This window comes from Hordeum vulgare, chromosome 7H, assembly GCF_904849725.1.
Source record: "Hordeum vulgare subsp. vulgare chromosome 7H, MorexV3_pseudomolecules_assembly, whole genome shotgun sequence".
Classification (NCBI taxonomy): Eukaryota; Viridiplantae; Streptophyta; class Magnoliopsida; order Poales; family Poaceae; genus Hordeum; species Hordeum vulgare.
Genome location: NC_058524.1, coordinates 613,359,651 through 613,378,755, shown reverse-complemented (window position 1 = coordinate 613,378,755; position 19,105 = coordinate 613,359,651). Strand labels below are relative to the sequence as shown.

At 44.7% G+C, this 19,105-nt stretch overlaps 1 protein-coding gene and 1 long non-coding RNA gene across 2 annotated transcripts in view; both read right to left on the bottom strand.

Annotated features, from left to right (window-relative positions):
* Positions 1-15,650: 15,650 nt before the first annotated feature.
* LOC123413146 lies at positions 15,651-15,980 on the bottom strand. Its single transcript, XR_006613682.1, has 3 exons — positions 15,949-15,980; positions 15,832-15,871; positions 15,651-15,715 (listed from the first exon to the last, which is right to left on the bottom strand). It is a non-coding gene; the product is annotated as an uncharacterized LOC123413146 (long non-coding RNA).
* Positions 15,981-16,162: 182 nt separating this feature from the next.
* The window catches only part of LOC123409523 (histone H4-like), a 94,608-nt gene continuing 91,665 nt past the window's right edge, over positions 16,163-19,105 (bottom strand). Inside the window, exon 2 of the mRNA XM_045102394.1 lies at positions 16,163-16,259. Within this exon, the coding sequence (XP_044958329.1) occupies positions 16,163-16,259 (97 nt within the window). The remainder of the gene's footprint in view (positions 16,260-19,105) is intronic.

Sequence of the window (19,105 nt, the reverse complement as noted above, 5' to 3'; positions counted from 1 at the left end):
ACCTGCTTCACATGGCACTTACAGCAAACCCAGTTCTGAATGTGCACTTTACTAAGGCACGTCATCACCCGTCTTAAAATACACTATCCACAAATTAGTGTTCCGAAGGCTTAAATTGAGGAGAGATATTTATCGTTGTACTGCTAAAACTAGGCGGCGTGTAATTATTTCATAAAGCCTTCAATCAAGAGAAGCATTTAGCGAGGCGAATCGTGCGCCTAAAAGAAGATTTTGCTCTCCTTTTACATAAAGTACTGCTGAATCTGTATAGCAAGTCAGCAACCTGAGTCGTCTGATTAATTTTCTTGTGATGTTTGCGCAGAGCCGATCGATGGGGTATTGAGCCAGATGAGCGTACTCGTCCTCGGAACTCGTTTGGCGCTGAGATCTGACAGTTGTAATAAGCATTTGCAAGATCAGGGTGCTTGCAGCATTGCTAGAGTTCAAGAAGCACGGAACTGACCAGATATGTTTTTGTCTATCGCATGTTGATGTATGTGGATTGATGAATGCAGTTGTACTCTGTTGTCGCATGTGACTTTGATATGAACCATTTGTTATGAATTCATTAGTGGCTTCTATGCTCTGACTTTGCTCCTAGTTACTAGCTAGCTAGAGATGTGCACAAAGGAGCTAGGGAAAGAAAGCTATATGTTGATGGATGGAGGGATGCTGTTGCTATATCTATCGGGTGTGACTTCGACATGAACCATTGTTTATGAGTTTGTTACAATATCATTTTAAATTTAATATAAAAAGCACAGTTGTTGCTATATCTCTGTTACAATTTGTTTTAAAATAAATCTGACATGGCAAGAACCGTTGTTTATGAATTTGTGCAAGTATGTTAGGAAGCATTACCTTCTTATACAAATTATCAAATAATTGAATGCTATTTTTTTTAAATAGTCTAGGAACTTCAACTCGCATTGCCCATCCCGAGTATTTTTTTTCATCAACCAGGTGAACGGCATCTTCATTAATTTCTGAACAAACATAGCCTATTCATACAAGTTGCCCATCCCAGGCATAACACTACGAATTTTATTCTATAAATATCACATAAAAAGGATTTTTATAACCATGGAAAATAGTCAAATATAATTTGATGAATACAAAATGAAATATAAGTATGATTGAGAATGGATAAGTAGAACAATGAGACACTCCGCAAAAAATTGTACAACCATGAGACATTAAGTATATGTTTGATTACTAGTTTTTTTTGGGAAGTTTGATTACTATCCCTCGCAAAAAAAAGTCTGATCAGATCGGAAGAATTACCTCATCCCAAGTCAGCCCAATCATGGCCCGTTACACATTCTTAGGCCCGTCACCCAACTCCAGCAGCAGCACCCTCCTCTCATCCATTTGTCTCACCGCTCAAAAAAATCCATTTGTCTCTAAAAAAATTCTCCTATGATCCATCCCTTAGAAAAAACTAGTTTAATGCCCGTGCGTTGCCACGGAAGCAAAAAAAGCATAGCGGTTGAATAATTGTCTGAATTTACAAATTTGTTGACATGATGGTATATGATTGCCATTGATAAACTGATTTTCTCCCGCTTCTTGTCCCACGGCAATTATCGTTTTCTTCGCAACCATAGTCTACTTGTGAGAAGACAAAGTAATGTCTTGACTTTCAGTCCTTTCTTACTCTCATTTTCCATCTCGTACTTCTACAAATATACTATATTTATTGACTCAAAAGAATATTTATTTTTATATCTCTCATTTGTGAACAATGAAGCATGTATTCGGTGCAAAAATTGTTTGCTCCACTTTATTTTTTGACCAGAACAAGATACTCTAAACTTATACAAAGACTTGATTAACTGAAATGTCCCTTTTGCCCTATGTTTCAAACTTCTCCTTAAGAAAATTTACCTATTACACATTGTTGGTAAATCCCACTACGGCCCCTCGTTGCACAACCTCACTCCTATAAAATGAATCCAAAGATAACTACTACGAAACTAATTTAACCAACTAAACTTGTCTTTTGAGGGAATAACCAACTAAACTTTAAGATCGTGTTAGCATTGTAAATATCAATTACTAATATGCAAGAAATTAATAATAACCAACCAAGATTGCTCTCTGAAATACCCCCCCCCACACACACACAAATTTGTACAAAATCAATGATTCAACATAATATCCGTCGATCCTTTTTGTCCCTTTAGATCGAAATGAAATAATACTAGAAGTTAAGACAACAATATAGGTTAATTGATCTTCCATGTAGGCTTTCACCAATGACGAAGCTAAAAGAACAGAGGATATAAATGTATTCTATACAAAAACAACTCCACACACTCCTTTATTTCAATCCTTGGGACTTCATTTCAACACCTACTCGCCGACCCTCTCCCTCTCCCTCTACCCCAATCTGGCCGGCCGCCGGACGCCCGGCCTTCTCTGTCTCTCCCTTCCCGCCCCACCGGCCACCGGCCTTTGCCTGACCGCCTCCCGGCAACCCCCGCCCGGCCGCCCCTGCTGTCGCTGGCCTACCGGCTGGCCACCCCCTGTTGACCGCCTCTACGGCTCCACCAGACCACCACCAGGCACCAGTCCACCTCCATCACCGCTCCAGTACGGCGCTGCTTCATCTTCATGGCATCCATGGCTTCTGCTCGTAACCCGCGGATCTCGGATCGTTGTCGTCCGTAGTCGTACCACCAAGTCGCTCGTTGCCCTCACCGATCTTGGACCACGCCCGATGTATTTCCTGGATTTGGGGACAGGCGGCAATCTATAGGGATGTTGGGATCGAGCGGATGTGCCGGGAGTGCCTCCCCGTGCCTGCCCACGCAAATGATTTGCATGGTAGCGATTGGCCCAATATCTGCGCCAAGTAGGAAGTTCACATATGGAAGTTGGAAGATTTTAGAATCTGAAAAGGGAAAAAATACCTCACTCGGTCGATTCCATGGTGGAGCAGTGCGGCTGCATCTGCTTGACCAAAAAGATTCCATCGTGTAGGGTATGTACCATGAATCCATGGTTGTGCATCACGACCTCTCCATGTTCCTTTTTCCTCATGTCTAAAATGGTCAGCTAATAACAGGAACAAACAACAATGCTTAATACTATGTTGTTGTACTATGTCTCAAATGACTGACAAGATTCCATCGTGCAGCCATCAATGAAGCACATCACAACATATGTAGCGGAGGTCACCAGGAAACCCTCTCATGCTACATAATTCACTGTTTATTTTTCTTACCATGGTAGTACGGCCTCCCACGAACTGTTTTATCAGCTGATATGCCAGTTACACAGCAAAGTACATAATATAACAGCCATAATTGCTACCCTCCCATTGCACACCATCATCTGACAGTCTTGAATTAAGTCTCTTAACATCTGAAGTTGGTCCTTCAGAGTTTCATACCATACTGATCAAAAGAATACTACCGTAAGTGATAAGACCCTAGGTCTTATTCGTTTCCAAATTAATAAGGAGGCATGTCCAATTTACAGGAGCTAGCATACCTAGCTTTAGCCCTCACAAACTTCATTATGTTAATGAACATCATGCTCTGCCTGGAAAAGATATGAAGTCAGACTGCCAAGCAAGTACGAACGTATAACAAGACACTTGATTCAGGTGGTAAAATACTCAAGAAGCAGTAGCAGTAAAGCGAAGTTACCTGCGGTCGTATTGGGAATTTGGGACCGAGATACTTGGATATCTAGGTGCCGCGGTTGTGCATGTCAGCGAAGTCTTTGCCGGCAACAAGCTTGCCCACTCCTCGGAGCGTCTTCTTCCTCAAATCAACAGAAATCACCACTTTCATCTCGTCAGTGGAGCAAGACTTGCACAGAGCAGGCACACTACATCATCATTCATGCTCATTGCAGGGAAACCCGTGGCGAGGACTGGCAGCGACGTCACCTGAGTGGGCTCATTGTCACTGATACTTCCTGACGTCCGAGGCAGCAGCTTGTGGTGCATTGGTTGGACGATGGTTTCATCGGCACCGATGGTGCAGCCGGGGCTCCAGTCCTCCCATGACAGAATTGGGATCGACATACTCCATGTGGTGGACCTCCAGCCATCAAAGTTGGGTTGAGGGCGTGGCTTCTGGTGGAAGCATTCCTCCTCGGCGGTCACCGCCTCCGGCCTTCTCTGCAGGTCAGTTTCCATCTCGATGTACTTATGTAGTGTTTGCTCGGGCTGATGGTGATGTCTCGGACCGGGGAGGAGCAGCGCTTGTGGTAGGCGTAAGATGCGCAGTTGCCCCTGGCCGCCAGCGGCAGGCACGTCATGGAGCGCGGGATTTTCGTCGAACACGTTGTAGACGAGGATGCCGCACCAGAGGTCGACCCATCCGACCATGCCACGGGGGCCTCCAAGCTTGATCGTCTTGGTGACCTGTCGCCGCCACCGGGCACACCCTGTCCCTCCGCGGCTCCGCCACCTGCACCGTTCTGGACTGCCACCCCTCGGCGGCCTCGAAAGAGCGATACAGGCAGAGCGTGAACACCATCGTCTCCTTTGAGCGTGTCGTCGTCCCTGAGCGGCATCCTGCGGGAGCAGAGTATTATCGGGATGTCATTATCAATAGTCTTAGGAATGCTGGCAACGGCAACTTTGAGATCACACTTTCTAACCTCCTGCATTAAGATTCATGTAAACGTACACTTACAAACTTGTTTCAGCACAAAAAAAAGGTACGGTTGATTAAATATCAGCAAAAAAATGTAAGAATATACAGTTGATCTTAATACCAATATGTCATTTGATTCACATTATAAGATATAAAGGATATTATAAGCGACAAAATGTTGAGAGTAAGAGCTCTAATTCAATCAGCTTAAAGAGAGCTTTCTTCTTGTTTATAGTGGAGCTTACTTCAAAAATCACTCGTGCACCCCTTTGACTACCGTCACCACCAATAACATACACCTCGAGGAAAAACAAGAGAGTGAAACCAACGCACAAGCTTACAATGTTTAGGTTTGAAATAACTTGTACTCCCTCCGTCCCAAAATATGTGTCGCTGCTTTAGTACTAAATTTGCACTAACTTAGTACAAAAGTTGCGACATTTATTTTGGGACGGAGGGAGTATAATGCATGGGAAAAACATAGTGATCCTAAAAGACAAAGAAGCATTTTAAAAACGATGTTGCAGCATAGCACAACCCTCTAAAGGCATCATATCCTTGCTCAACACCATCCTCCCTCCAGCATTCATCCCTTAAATTCTCAAGGAAGCATTTTAAAAACGATGTTGCAGCACAGCAAACATCATCATCTATGTAAGCATAGGTTGTTTCTAGAAGGAGGTTTGGTTTCAAGCTTAGAAGAGATTTGGCACCCAGTAGCCTTGTCAAAGAAGCTAAAGGGATATATCTCCCTAATTTGCATCCTGGACCTAGGCGAAGTAAATCATTTGCAATGTTGCACAGAACCAATTTGACGCTTTGGTCTTCTGATGGAAGAGACGATTCAATATCCAATAGGACATCAAAGATGAGGTGCACTTGTTTTACAGTCTGACTCAAAGGATCTTCCAGGTTGCTCCATATGATTTTTAATACATGGTTGACAACATCCCTAGAGAAAGGCTTATAGTCACCAAAGAAGTCAGTGAAATCAGCCAAAACAGATGTCTTAAGCTGCTGCAGACATATTTGAGTAACTGTCAGAGCATGGAAATTGAAGTGCCTGTCAATGGGGTTCTCACAGTGCATGCAAAGCTCAGGTAAAATCCCATCATACAGTACAGTCCATAAAGATCCATTTGAATGAAGCTGGCGCACGTTGAGTGCTTTCCTTGGAATAGCCGTCAAAATTCCTCTGAGCAAACATAGTCTACTCAAAACCGAGAGATCTCTGATTTCTCCACTCAGATGAAAATCAGAAAGTGCATCATGTACAGCTAGATGCTTTATATCTTCATGGTCAGGAAAGATACCAAAGATGTTGGAAATATGCCCTAGAGGCAATAATAAATTAGTTATTATTATATTTCTTTGTTCATGATAATTGTTTATTATCCATGCTATAATTGTATTGATTGGAAACACAATACTTGTGTGGATACATAGACAAAACACTGTCCCTAGTAAACCTCTAGTTGACTAGCTCGTTGATCAAAGATGGCCAAGGTTTCCTCGCCATAGGCAAGTGTTGTTACTTGATAACGGGATCACATCATTAGGAGAATCATGTGATGGACTAGACCCAAACTAATAGACGTAGCATGTTGATCGTGTCATTTTGTTGCTACTGTTTTCTGCGTGTCAAGTATTTGTTCCTATGACCATGAGATCATATAACTCACTAACACCGGAGGAATACTTTGTGTGTATCAAAGGTGCTCTACAGGTATCTCCGAAGGTGTTCGTTGAGTTAGTATGGATCAAGACTGGGATTTGTCACTCCGTGTGACGGAGAGGTATCTCGGGGCCCACTCGGTAATACAACATCACACACAAGCCTTGCAAGCAATTTAACTTAGTGTAAGTTGCGGGATCTTGTATTACGGAACGAGTAAAGAGACTTGCCGGTAAACGAGATTGAAATAGGTATGCGGATACTGACGATCGAATCTCGGGCAAGTAACATACCGAAGGACAAAGGGAATGACATACGGGATTATATGAATCCTTGGCACTGAGGTTCAAACGATAAGATCTTCGTAGAATATGTAGGATCCAATATGGGCATCCAGGTCCCGCTATTGGATATTGACCGAGGAGCCTCTCGGGTCATGTCTACATAGTTCTCGAACCCGCAGGGTCTGCACACTTAAGGTTTGACGTTGTTTTATGCGTATTTGAGTTATATGGTTGGTTACCGAATGTTGTTCGGAGTCCCGGATGAGATCACGGACATCACGAGGGTATCCGGAATGGTCCGGAAACAAAGATTGATATATAGGATGACCTCATTTGATTACCGGAAGGTTTTCGGAGTTACCGGGAATGTACCGGGAATGACGAATGGGTTCCGGGAGTTCACCGGGGGCACAACCCACCCCGGGGAAGCCCATAGGCCTTGAGGGTGGCGCACCAGCCCTTAGTGGGCTGGTGGGACAGCCCAAAAGGGCCCTATGCACATTGGAAGAAAAATCAAAGAGAAAATAAAAAAAAGGAGGAGGTGGGAAAGGAAAGAAGGACTCCACCCACCAAACCAAGTAGGACTCGGTTTGGGGGGGAGTCCTTCCCCCCTTTGGCTCAGCCGACCCCTTGGGGCTCCTTGAGCCCCAAGGCAAGGTTCCCCCTCTCCCACCTATATATACGGAGGTTTTAGGGCTGATTTGAGACGATTTTTCCACGGCAGCCCGACCACATACCTCCACGGTTTATCCTCTAGATCGCGTTTCTGCAGAGCTCGGGCGTAGCCCTGCTGAGACGAGATCATCACCAACCTCCGGAGCGCCGTCACGCTGCCGGAGAACTCTTCTACCTCTCCGTCTCTCTTGCTGGATCAAGAAGGCCGAGATCATCGTCGAGCTGTACGTGTGCGGAACGCGGAGGTGCCGTCCGTTCGGCACTAGATCGTGGGACTGATCGCGGGATAGTTCGCGGGGCGGATCGAGGGACGTGAGGACGTTCCACTACATCAACCGCGTTCACTAACGCTTCTGCTGTATGATCTACAACGGTACGTAGATCACTCATCCCCTCTCGTAGATGGACATCACCATGATAGGTCTTCGTGCGCGTAGGAAAATTTTTGTTTCCCATGCGACGTTCCCCAACAGTGGCATCATGAGCTAGGTTCATGCGTAGATGTCTTCTCGAGTAGAACACAAAAGTTTTTGTGGGCGGTGATGTGCGTTTTGCTGCCCTCCTTAGTCTTTTCTTGACTCCGCGGTATTGTTGGATTGAAGCGGCTTGGACCGACATTACTCATACGCTTACGAGAGACTGGTTTCATCGCTACGAGTAACCCCGTTGCTCAAAGATGACTGGCAAGTGTCGGTTTCTCCAACTTTAGTTGAATCGAATTTGACCGAGGAGGTCCTTGGATGAGGTTAAATAGCAACTCATATATCTCCGTTGTGGTGTTTGCGTAAGTAAGATGCGATCCTACTAGATACCCATGGTCACCACGTAAAATATGCAACAACAAAATTAGAGGACGTCTAACTTGTTTTTGCAGGGTATGCTTGTGATGTGATATGGCCAACGATGTGATGTGATATATTGGATGTATGAGATGATCATGTTGTAATAGATAATATCGACTTGCACGTCGATGGTACGGCAACCGGCAGGAGCCATAGGGTTGTCTTTAAACTAACGTTTGTGCTTGCAGATGGGTTTACTATTTTGCTAGGATGTAGCTTTAGTAGTAATAGCATGAGTAGCACGACAACCCCGATGGCGACACGTTGATGGAGATCATGATGATGGAGATCATGGTGTGACGCCGATGACAAGAAGATCGTGCCGGTGCTTTGGTGATGGAGATCAAGAAGCACGTGATGATGGCCATATCATGTCACTTATGAATTGCATGTGATGTTAATCCTTTTTTGCACCTTATCTTTCTTAGAACGACGGTAGCATTATGAGGTGATCTCTCACTAAAATTTCAAGACGAAATTGTGTTCTCCCCGACTGTGCACTGTTGCGACGGTTCTTCGTTTCGAGACACCACGTGATGATCGGGTGTGATAGACTAAACGTTCACATACAACGGGTGCAAAACAGTTGCACACGCGGAACACTCGAGTTAAGCTTGACGAGCCTAGCATGTGAAGACATGGCCTCGGAACACATGAGACCGAAAGGTCGAGCGTGAATCGTATAGTTGATATGATTAGCATAGAGAGGCTTACCACTGAAACTATTCTCGACTCACGTGATGATCGGACTTGAGATAGTGGATTTGGATCATGTACCACTCAAATGACTAGACAGATGTACTTTTTGAGTGGGAGTTCTTAAGTAATATGATTAATTGAACTAATTGTCATGAACATAGTCTAATGGTCTTTGCGAATTACGATGTTGCTTGCGCTATAGCTCTACTATTTTTATATGTTCCTAGAGAAAATTTAGTTGAAAGTTGATAGTAGGAAACTTTGAAGAGGATTGTCCTCGTTGCTGCGCAGAAGGCTTATGTCCTTAATGCACCACTCGGTGTGCTGCACCTCGAGCGTCGTCTGTGGATGCTGTGAACATCCGACATACACGTTTCTGATGACTACACGATAGTTCAGTGCAAAATACTTAATGGCTTAGAAGCAAGGCACCGAAGACGTTTTGAAACATCACGGAACATAAGTGATGTTCTAAAGAGATGAAATTGTGATTTCATGCTCGTGCCCTTGTTGAGAGGTGCGAGACCTCCGACAAGATTCTTTGTCCACAAAGTAAAGGAGAAAAGCTCAATCGTTGAGCGTGTGCTCAGATTGTCTGAGTACGACAATCACTTGAATCAAGTGGGAGTTAATCTTCCAGATGAGATAGTGATGGTTCTCCAAAGTCACTGCCACCAAGCTGTGAGAGCTTCATGATGAACTATAACATATCAAGGATAGATACAATTATCCTTGAGCTATTCGCGATGTTTGACACTACGAAAGTAGAAATCAAGAAGGAGCATCAATAGTTGATGGTTTGTAAAACCACTAAGTTTCAAGGAAGGCAAGGGCTAGAAGGGATACTTCGTGAAACGGCAAAACAGTTGCTGCACTAATGAAGAGACCCAAGATTAAACCCAAACCCGAGACTAAGTGCTTCTGTAATGAGGGGAACAGTCACTGAGGCGGAGCAACTCTAGATACTTGGTAGATAAGAAGGCTGGCAAAAGTCAAAAGAAGTATATTTGATATACATGATGTTGATGTGTACTTTACTAGTACTCCTAGTAGCATGAGGGTATTGGATACCGGTTCGGCTGCTAAGTGATTAGTAACACGAAATGAAAGCTACGGCATAAACGGAGACTAGCTAAAGGCGAGGTGACGATACATGTTGGAAGTGTTTCCAAGGTTGATATGATCAAACGTCTCACGCTCCCTCTACCATCGGGATTGGTGTTAAACCTAAATAATTGTTATTTGGTGCTTGCGTTAAGCATGAACATGATTGGATCGTGTTTATTGCAATACGATTATTCATTTAAAGAGAATAATGGTTACTCTATTTTCTTGAATAATCACCTTCAATGGTCTATTGAATCTCGATCGTAGTGTTACACATGTTCATGATGTTGGTGCCAAAAGATACGAGGTAATGATGATAGTACCACTTACTTGTGGCACTGCCGCTTGAGTCATGTTGGTATAAATTGCATGAAGAGGCTCCATGCTGATGGATCTTTATACTCACTTGATTTTGAATCACTAGTGACATGCAAATCATACCACATGAGCAAGGCCTTGTTTTCATTGAGATGAAATAAGACAGTAACTTGTTGGAAGTGATACATTTTGATGTATGCAGTCCAATGGGTGCTGAGGCACGCAGTGGATATCATTATGTTCTTACTTCAATGATGATTTGAATAGATACTAGAGTATTTGCTTAATGAATCACAAGTCTGAAATATTGAAAAGTTCAATTCTGTTTCGGAGTGAAGTTCGTCGTAACAAGAGGATAAACTGTCTATGATATGATCATAGAAATGAATATCTGACTTACGAGTTTTGGTACGCAGTTAAGACACTGTGGAAATTGTTTCGCGGTTCATGCCACCTAGAACATCATAGTGTGATGATGTGTTTGAACGTCATAGCCACACACTATTTGGTATGGTGCATGCTATGATGTCTCTTATCGAATTACCACTATCATTTATGGGTTAAGCATTAGAGACAACCGCATTCACTTTAAATAGGGCACCACGTATTTCCGTTGAGATGACACAATATAGACTCAGGTTTAGAGAAATCTAAACTGTCGTTTCTTGAAAGTTTGGGGTTTCGACACTTATGTGAAAAAGTTTCAGTCTGATAAGCTCGAACCCAAAGCGGATAAATGCATCTTCATAGGATATCCAAAACAGTTGGGTACATCTCCTATCTCAGATCCGAAAGCAAAGTGTTTGTTTCTAGAAACGGATCCTTTCTCGAGAAAAGGTTTCTCTCGAAAGAATTGAGTGGGAGGGTGGTAGAACTTGATGAGGTTACTGAACCATCACTTCAACCAGTGTGTAGCAGGGCGCAGGAAGTTGTTCCTGTGGCGCCTACACCAATTGAAGTTAAAGCTGATGATGGTGATCATCGAGCATCGGATCAAGTTACTACAAACCTCGTAGGTTGACAAGGTCGCGTACTACTGCAGAGTGGTACGGTAACCCTGTCTTGGAGGTCATGTTGTTGAGCAACAGTGAACCTACGAGTTATGGAGAAAGCAATGGTGGGCCCGGATTCCGACAAATGGTTGGAGACCATGAAATCCGAGAGAGGATCCATGTATGAAAACAAAGTGTAGACTTTGGAAGAACTACTTGATGGTCATAGGACTATTGAGTAAGGATGGATCTTTAAAAGGAAGAAAGACGATGATGGTGATAAGTCACTATTAAGAAAAGCTCGACTTGTCGCAAAGATGTTTCCGACAAGATCAAACAGTTGACTATGATGAGACATTCTCACTCGTAGCGATGCTAAAAGTCTGTTAGAATTATGTTAGTAGTTGCTGCATTATTTATGAAATATTGCATGTAGGATGTCAAAACATTGTTTCCTCGACGGTTTCCTTGAGCAAACATTGTATGAGATACAACCATGAGGTTTTGTCGATCCTAAAGATACTAGCAAGTATGCAAGCTCCAGCGATCCTTAAATGGACTGGTGCAAGCATCTCGGAGTTGGAATATACACTTTGATGAGATGATCAAGGATTTTGGGTTTGTACAAGGTTTATGAGAAACTTGTATTTCCAAAGAAGTGAGTGGGAGCACTATAGAATTTCTGATAAGTATATGTGGTTGACATATTGTGGATCAGAAGTAATGTAGAATTTCTGTAAAGCATACAAGGTTGTTTGAAAGGAGTTTTCAAAGGAATACCTGGATTGAGCTACTTGAAAGTTGAGCATCAAAGATCTATGGAGATAGATCGAAAGCACTTAATGGAAGTTTCAACAAGATGCATGCCTTGACAAGTTTTGAAGGAGTTCAAAATAGATCAGCAAAGAAGGAGTTATTGGTTGCGTTGTAAGGTGTGAATTTGAGTAAGACTCAAAATCCGACCACGGCAGAATAAAGAGAATAGACGAAGGTCGTCTTCTATGCCTTAGCCGTAGACTCTAAAGTATGCCATGCTGAATACCGCACCTGATGTGTGCCTTGCAGCAAGTCTGTTGAGAGGTACGGAGAGTGATCCATGATTGAATCACTAGCAGCGTCAAAATTTATCCTTAGTAACTGATGGACTAAGGAATTTTTCTCGATTATGGAGGTGGTTAAAGAGTTCGTCGTAAAGGGTTACGTCGATGTAAGCTTTGACACTAATCCGAATAACTATGAGTAGTGAAACGGATTCGTATAGTAGAGTAGATATTTGGAGTATTTCCGAATAGCACATAGTAGCAGCATCTATAAGATAACATAAAGATTTGTAAAGAACACAAGGATCTGAAAATTTCAGAACCGTTGACTAAAACCTCTCTCATGAGCAAGACGTGATGAGACCCCATAACTATATGGGTGTCGGATTCGTTGGAATCACATGGTGATGTGAACTAGATTATTGACTCTAGTGCAAGTGGGAGACTGTTGGAAATATGCCCTAGAGGCAATAATAAATTAGTTATTATTATATTTATTTGTTCATGATAATCGTTTATTATCCATGCTATAATTGTATTGATTGGAAACACAATACTTGTGTGGATACATAGACAAAACACTGTCCCTAGTAAGCCTCTAGTTGACTAGCTCGTTCCTCAAAGATGGCCAAGGTTTCCTAGCCATAGGCAAGTGTTGTTACTTGATAACGGGATCACATCATTAGGAGAATCATGTGATGGACTAGACCCAAACTAATAGAGGTAGCATGTTGATCGTGTCATTTTGTTGCTACTGTTTTCTACGTGTCAAGTATTTGTTCCTATGACCATGAGATCATATAACTCACTAACACCGGAGGAATACTTTGTGTGTATCAAACGTCGCAACGTAACTGGGTGACTATAAAGATGATCTACAGGTATCTTCGAAGGTGTTCGTTGAGTTAGTATGGATCAAGACTGGGATTTGTCACTCCGTGTGACGGAGAGGTATCTCGGGGCCCACTCGGTAATACAACATCACACACAAGCCTTGCAAGCAATGTAACTTAGTGTAAGTTGGGGGATCTTGTATTATGGAACGAGTAAAGAGACTTGCCGGTAAACGTGATTGAAATAGGTATGCGGATACTGACGATCGAATCTCGGGCAAGTAACATACCGAAGGACAAAGGGAATGACATACGGGATTATATGAATCCTTGGCACTGAGGTTCAAACGATAAGATCTTCGTAGAAAATGTAGGATCCAATATGGGCATCCAGGTCCCGCTATTGGATATTGACCGAGGAGTCTCTCGGGTCATGTCTACATAGTTCTCGAACCCGCAGGGTCTGCACACTTAAGGTTCGACGTTGTTTTATGCGTATTTGAGTTATATGGTTGGTTACCGAATGTTGTTCGGAGTCCTGGATCAAATCACGGACGTCACGAGGGTATCCGGAATGGTCCAGAAACAATGATTGATATACAGGATGACCTCATTTGATTACCGGAAGGTTTTTGGAGTTACCGGGAATTTACCGGGAATGACGAATGGGTTCCGGGAGTTCACCGGGGGGGAGCAACCCACCCCGGGGAAGCCCATAGGCCTTGAGGGTGGCGCACCAGCCCTTAGTGCGCTGGTGGGACAGCCCAAAAGGGCCCTATGCACATTGGAAGAAAAATCAAAGAGAAAAGAAAAAAAGGAGGAGGTGGGAAAGGAAAGAAGGACTCCACCCACCAAACCAAGTAGGACTCGGTTTGGGGGGGTGTCCTTTCTCCCTTTGGCTCGGCCGACCCCCTTGCGGCTCCTTGAGCCCCAAGGCAAGGTCCCCCCTCTCCCACCTATATATACGGAGGTTTTAGGGCTGATTTGAGACGATTTTTCCACGGCAGCCCGACCACATACCTCCACGGTTTTTCCTCTAGATCGCATTTCTACAGAGCTCGGGCGGAGCCCTGCTGAGACGAGATCATCACCAACCTCCGGAGTGCCGTCACGCTGCCGGAGAACTCTTCTACCTCTCCATCTCTCTTGCTGGATCAAGAAGGCCGAGATCATCGTCGAGCCGTACGTGTGCTGAACGCGGAGGTGCCGTCCGTTCGGCACTAGATCGTGGGACTGATCGTGGGATAGTTCGCGGGGCGGATCGAGGGACGTGAGGACGTTCCACTACATCAACCGCGTTCACTAACGCTTCTGCTCAACGATCTACAACGGTACGTAGATCACTCATCCCCTCTCGTAGATGGACATCACCATGATAGGTCTTCGTGCGCGTAGGAAAATTTTTGTTTCCCATGCGACGTTCCCGAACAAGATACCAAAGAGCCCTTGAGAAATAAACCAGGAAATCTCCACGGGTCTCATGAAAACCTGAATTGCAGCACAGAAGCTGACTCCAGAGGCCACCAGACAATCCCTCTAAAAGGCAGATGACTTTAGAACAGTCAGTATCGTCCTAACTGCACTCTCGAAGACAGCTGATGCCTTATCAAGTCCTGTAAACTTAGAAGGGTAACGCTGCAGCAAGTAGTACATACAAGACATGGCCTCTTGGCACTGTTCCATCACAACTGGAGATGGCCGGGACCCATCATTTATGTCCCTAATCACTCCATCAAGCCCGGAAAAATAGTATAAATGGTGTTTTTTCTTTAGTTCACCTGATTTATGCCACGGTACTGAATGCTATCAACAATCTTCATGGTGTCATGTCCTCCTCGTGATGAGCCAAGAATAGTTCCGCCCCTTTTGTGAATGTCATTTACACTCTTGGGGGTCAAGTCAATGGTGTTGCGAGCATAGAAACCTCTATACCCACCCTACACAGAAATAATCATAATATTAGAAGACAGAACCAATGTAATATTGATCTCAGTTTCTTGTGAGGCCATTGTTATTTTTTTTCCTATGATTCCTAATCCCACACATCAAAAACTTACTGTAACGCAGTTTGTAAGTGAAAAGAATCTGCTATTGATGTACGGCATAATCAACGTAACAAATTTGGTAGAATTTTTTCTGGCACTAAGTCAAAATATTAAATCCTCAAACTGACATAGATATCCATTATCCATACTTGGTTTTGGCGCGATGCATCTTCATAGATATCAGGTTGATGTGATTGGACAGTTGTAACAGAAACAATGTAAGTGTATAAATTCCAGGAAACAGAAAGAAGCAATATAATCCAGGGGGAATAGCTTCTTGGTACTGAAATTTGTGATGCAATGTAATGAGAAGCGACTTACCTGAATCCCAAGTATCTTGGTGACACCGTACATGTCAGATAAGCCGCATACAATTTCCCTAATTACAGTATTAAGCCCAGGGCAGAGTCCTCCACAGGTGACAATACATGCATGGACCTCGTCAGGTTCAAAATAGACCAGATGGAGACAAAGAGGTTAGAGAACAATCCTTCTCTTTTGTCAGCATAAAAACGGCGTGGTATACCCTTTAGCGAGGTCCAGCACGACGGAAGTGGTTTCCTCTTGGGCCATCCTTGTGAACAACAATCTGCATTGAGACGTACAAGACGCTGAATCAAAATGAAGACTGTCTAAACCAAAGTACTTGACATGTTGTTGACAGAAAGGAAACACGAGTATACGGCAAATTTCTCAAGAATTCACCTTCTGACAGACAGTGTCATCCGGATTAACGAAGTATTGCCTGCAAACAGAATATTTGGTTTTCCAGTCAGCAACAACATACAGAGGAAGACCAGCCAGGAGCAAGTTCAGTCTTACTTGACAACAAAGTAGGCCGTGTTATCTTGCAGCGGATTTGGGTAGGTCTGTCAAATCAAACAACGAAATGGTCACCAGGATCACAAGGTAAAAGTTTATTACTATTCAGCTCAAAGTCAGAGCTGTGGATTCAACATTTCAGCACAAGACACCGGTAACCCGTAACAATGGCCAACACCGGCACCGGACTAACAGAAACAGATGAGAACGCGGCCTAGCCGCCGAATCCGTAGAGGGTGCATCCCTGCCGCTTGAGCGCGTGGACGACGTCCATGGCGGTGACGGTCTTGCGGCGGGCGTGCTCGGTGTAGGTGATGGCGTCACGGATGATGTTCTCGAGGAAGATCTTGAGAATGCCGCGGGTCTCCTCGTAGATGAGCCCGGAGATGCGCTTCAAGCCGTCCCTGCGCGCCAGCCGCCGGATGGCCGGCTTGGTGATGCCCTGGATGCTGTCGCGCAACACCTTACGGTGGTGCTTCGCATCGCCCTTGCCCAGCCCCTTGCCTCCCTTGCCGCGGCCCGACATGGCTGAGCTGATGAGGTTGCTGGTGGAGGATTAAGGGCGGGCAAACGCCGTTCGCGGCAAGGACCGTGGCCACCGTGGCCATGAGGCGGACGAGAAGGGCGACGAGAGGCATGGATTGGCCATGCTGAGATGAGGGTCGGCGAGGAGGGGAGCGGCAGGAGCGATGGAGTGGGGGAAGCTGGGGGTTGGGAGTTGGATGCGTCGTGCGGGGGGAGGTGCGAGCGGATTTTCCAATCGCAGAGGAAGAAAGAGATTTTTTAATTAAACCGACTAGTTTTTGAAGGGTTGAATAAAAATCAGTGGTGGAACGTGGGTGGGAGGGTAGCGAGCGTTAGCGTTGGGAGGTCGAACCATTGCCTAGGTTGAACCATCACGACGGCACATCCTGCTTTAATAGTAGAGATATATCTCCTCTGATCCAATCCCCACTCCACTCCACGCCAATGGAGACCAGCCGAAAAATTGAGTCCACTGTATCGGAGATCCCCGGCCACCTCTTGGAGGAGATATTCCTCCGGCTGTCCTCCCCTCAAGATCTAGCCCGCACCTCCGCCGTGTGCGTCGCGTTCCGTAGACTCGTCACCACCGGCTCATTCCTCCGCCGCTTCCGCCGCCTCCACGTGCCGCCACTCCTCGGCTTCCTTGCCCTCGACGGGTTCCATCTTGCTCTGCCGCCTCACCCCTCCGCGCCCGCCGCCCATGCGCTCGCCGTCGCCGCCAACTTCACCTTCTCCATCCTTCCCTCCCACTGCCAATGGACCGTCCAGGACACCCGTGATGGCCTCGTCCTGCTTAAACGCAAGCACGGAAAGCACGAGGAGGATCTCACGATCATACCGGAGCTTGTAGTTTGCGACCCCTTGCACCGGCGGTACGTCCTCCTTCCCCCGGTGCCAGATGACCTAGCATCTTTGGTGGAGAACAAACTCTTTGATTTTTTCGGGCACATCTGCCAGCCCAACCTCATTCCACCCAGCGATGCGGAGACTGACGAGACTGCATTCAAAGTGATCTGGATGGCACGTTGCGAAATTAATCTGGCCGTCTTCGTCTTCTCTTCGAGCACTACGCTATGGCAAGCCGCAGTGTCCCAGACCTCGAGGGATTTGTTCGTTATCGATGAGCCTTTGTATTTTCTCAAGCTCCATTTCGCTTGTGGCTGCATCTATTGGGTCTCGGAGAAGAACAAGAAAGAGATGTTGGTGCTTAACACCAGGACTATGGAGTTCTCCACTGTTGAGTTCCCACCTGGAGCTATTGTGGATGCAGGGCAAGTAGCTATTGTGGATGCAGGGCAAAGCAGGCTTGGGATGTTTAGAATTCATGATGAAAATACAGGTGTTGAATCTCTTTTCTGTTATATGGTTAGGGAAAATATAGGTGAGAGTTCTGGCCAGTGGGACATGAAGACAATCTCACTAGGATATGGGTATCGCCATTGTATCAGAGCTGCAACACACAAGTACTTGATCCTATCAAGGATGGATGCCCAGTGGCCGCCGCACATAGCCTTTTCATCACTGCATATTGATTTTTCTCATTGGATGTCAAGACCATGCAGCTTTAGAGGATGGTTGCTGAAAACGGACTAAGACATACACTTCACATATATACCAACTTCCCACCGCCGATGTTGTCTTCGCCGACAGTATGAACTTGGTCAGCTTTGTATTTCATCTTAGTTATGTCATTCCCTTCATGGTTATCTTCCAGCATATTCATTACTGGAGTTGCTTGTTCTTGTTTGCATGATTTACTAGTGGCTATTTATATTATGCTTGTGGAGAAGCTAATCAGTAGAGATACATAATTGTGATTCATTGCCTTGTCTTGTCTTGTTTGTTCATATTGTGCTTGTGGAGAATCAAACAAGAGATAAGATCTTTTGTATAGCTAACGCATCAAATATTACATTACGCCTTATGAAATCAACAAAAGAATATTTTGTGGTCAAGGTGTAAAAGTATTGATAGATCCAGTTTACCTTTCCAGTGTTTCTCTCACCTCACAAAAGTGCATGCCATTCAAGCATGGCTCTTCTTGTTGCCATTTTTTTAATAGATACAAGGAGGTAGAAAAGTGTTCTTGTTCAATCTATGATTTTATTTCGATGTTGTTTCAAAGTAAATATGCTTAACTGTACGGTTTGTACAGTTGTTTGATCGAATCAGCCTCACAACATCCGTTATAGGTGGGACACTTTTCCTTTTCCTTCCTTTTTGATAGTAGTTTGAACATTTCACCTGCCTATTTCGGAGTTTCCCATGCACCTGCATGCCAAATATAAGCATTAATATCTTTGTCGCGCCCTTGGTTCTCATGTCAAAAAATCATAACAGCCGACAAAAGTGGGCCTTGCCATGAACTTCCATAATGTCTCGTCTTCTCCCATCTCCACAAGAATTCCGACGTCCGCCTTACCTCTCCGGTATCCATGCCAGCAACCAGAGCCAGCGATAACTCCAATAACGAGTGCCCTTTGTGCGCCGCCGCGACAAGTACGTTAACAAGGAGTGCGACGTACGCGGAGCGGAAAAGAATATAAGCAGAAGTAGAATAGCGGTAGTTCGGCAGCTCGAGCCAGAACCGACAACGCCCTCGCTTGTCGCGACGGAGACGGTGCAGGAGAGA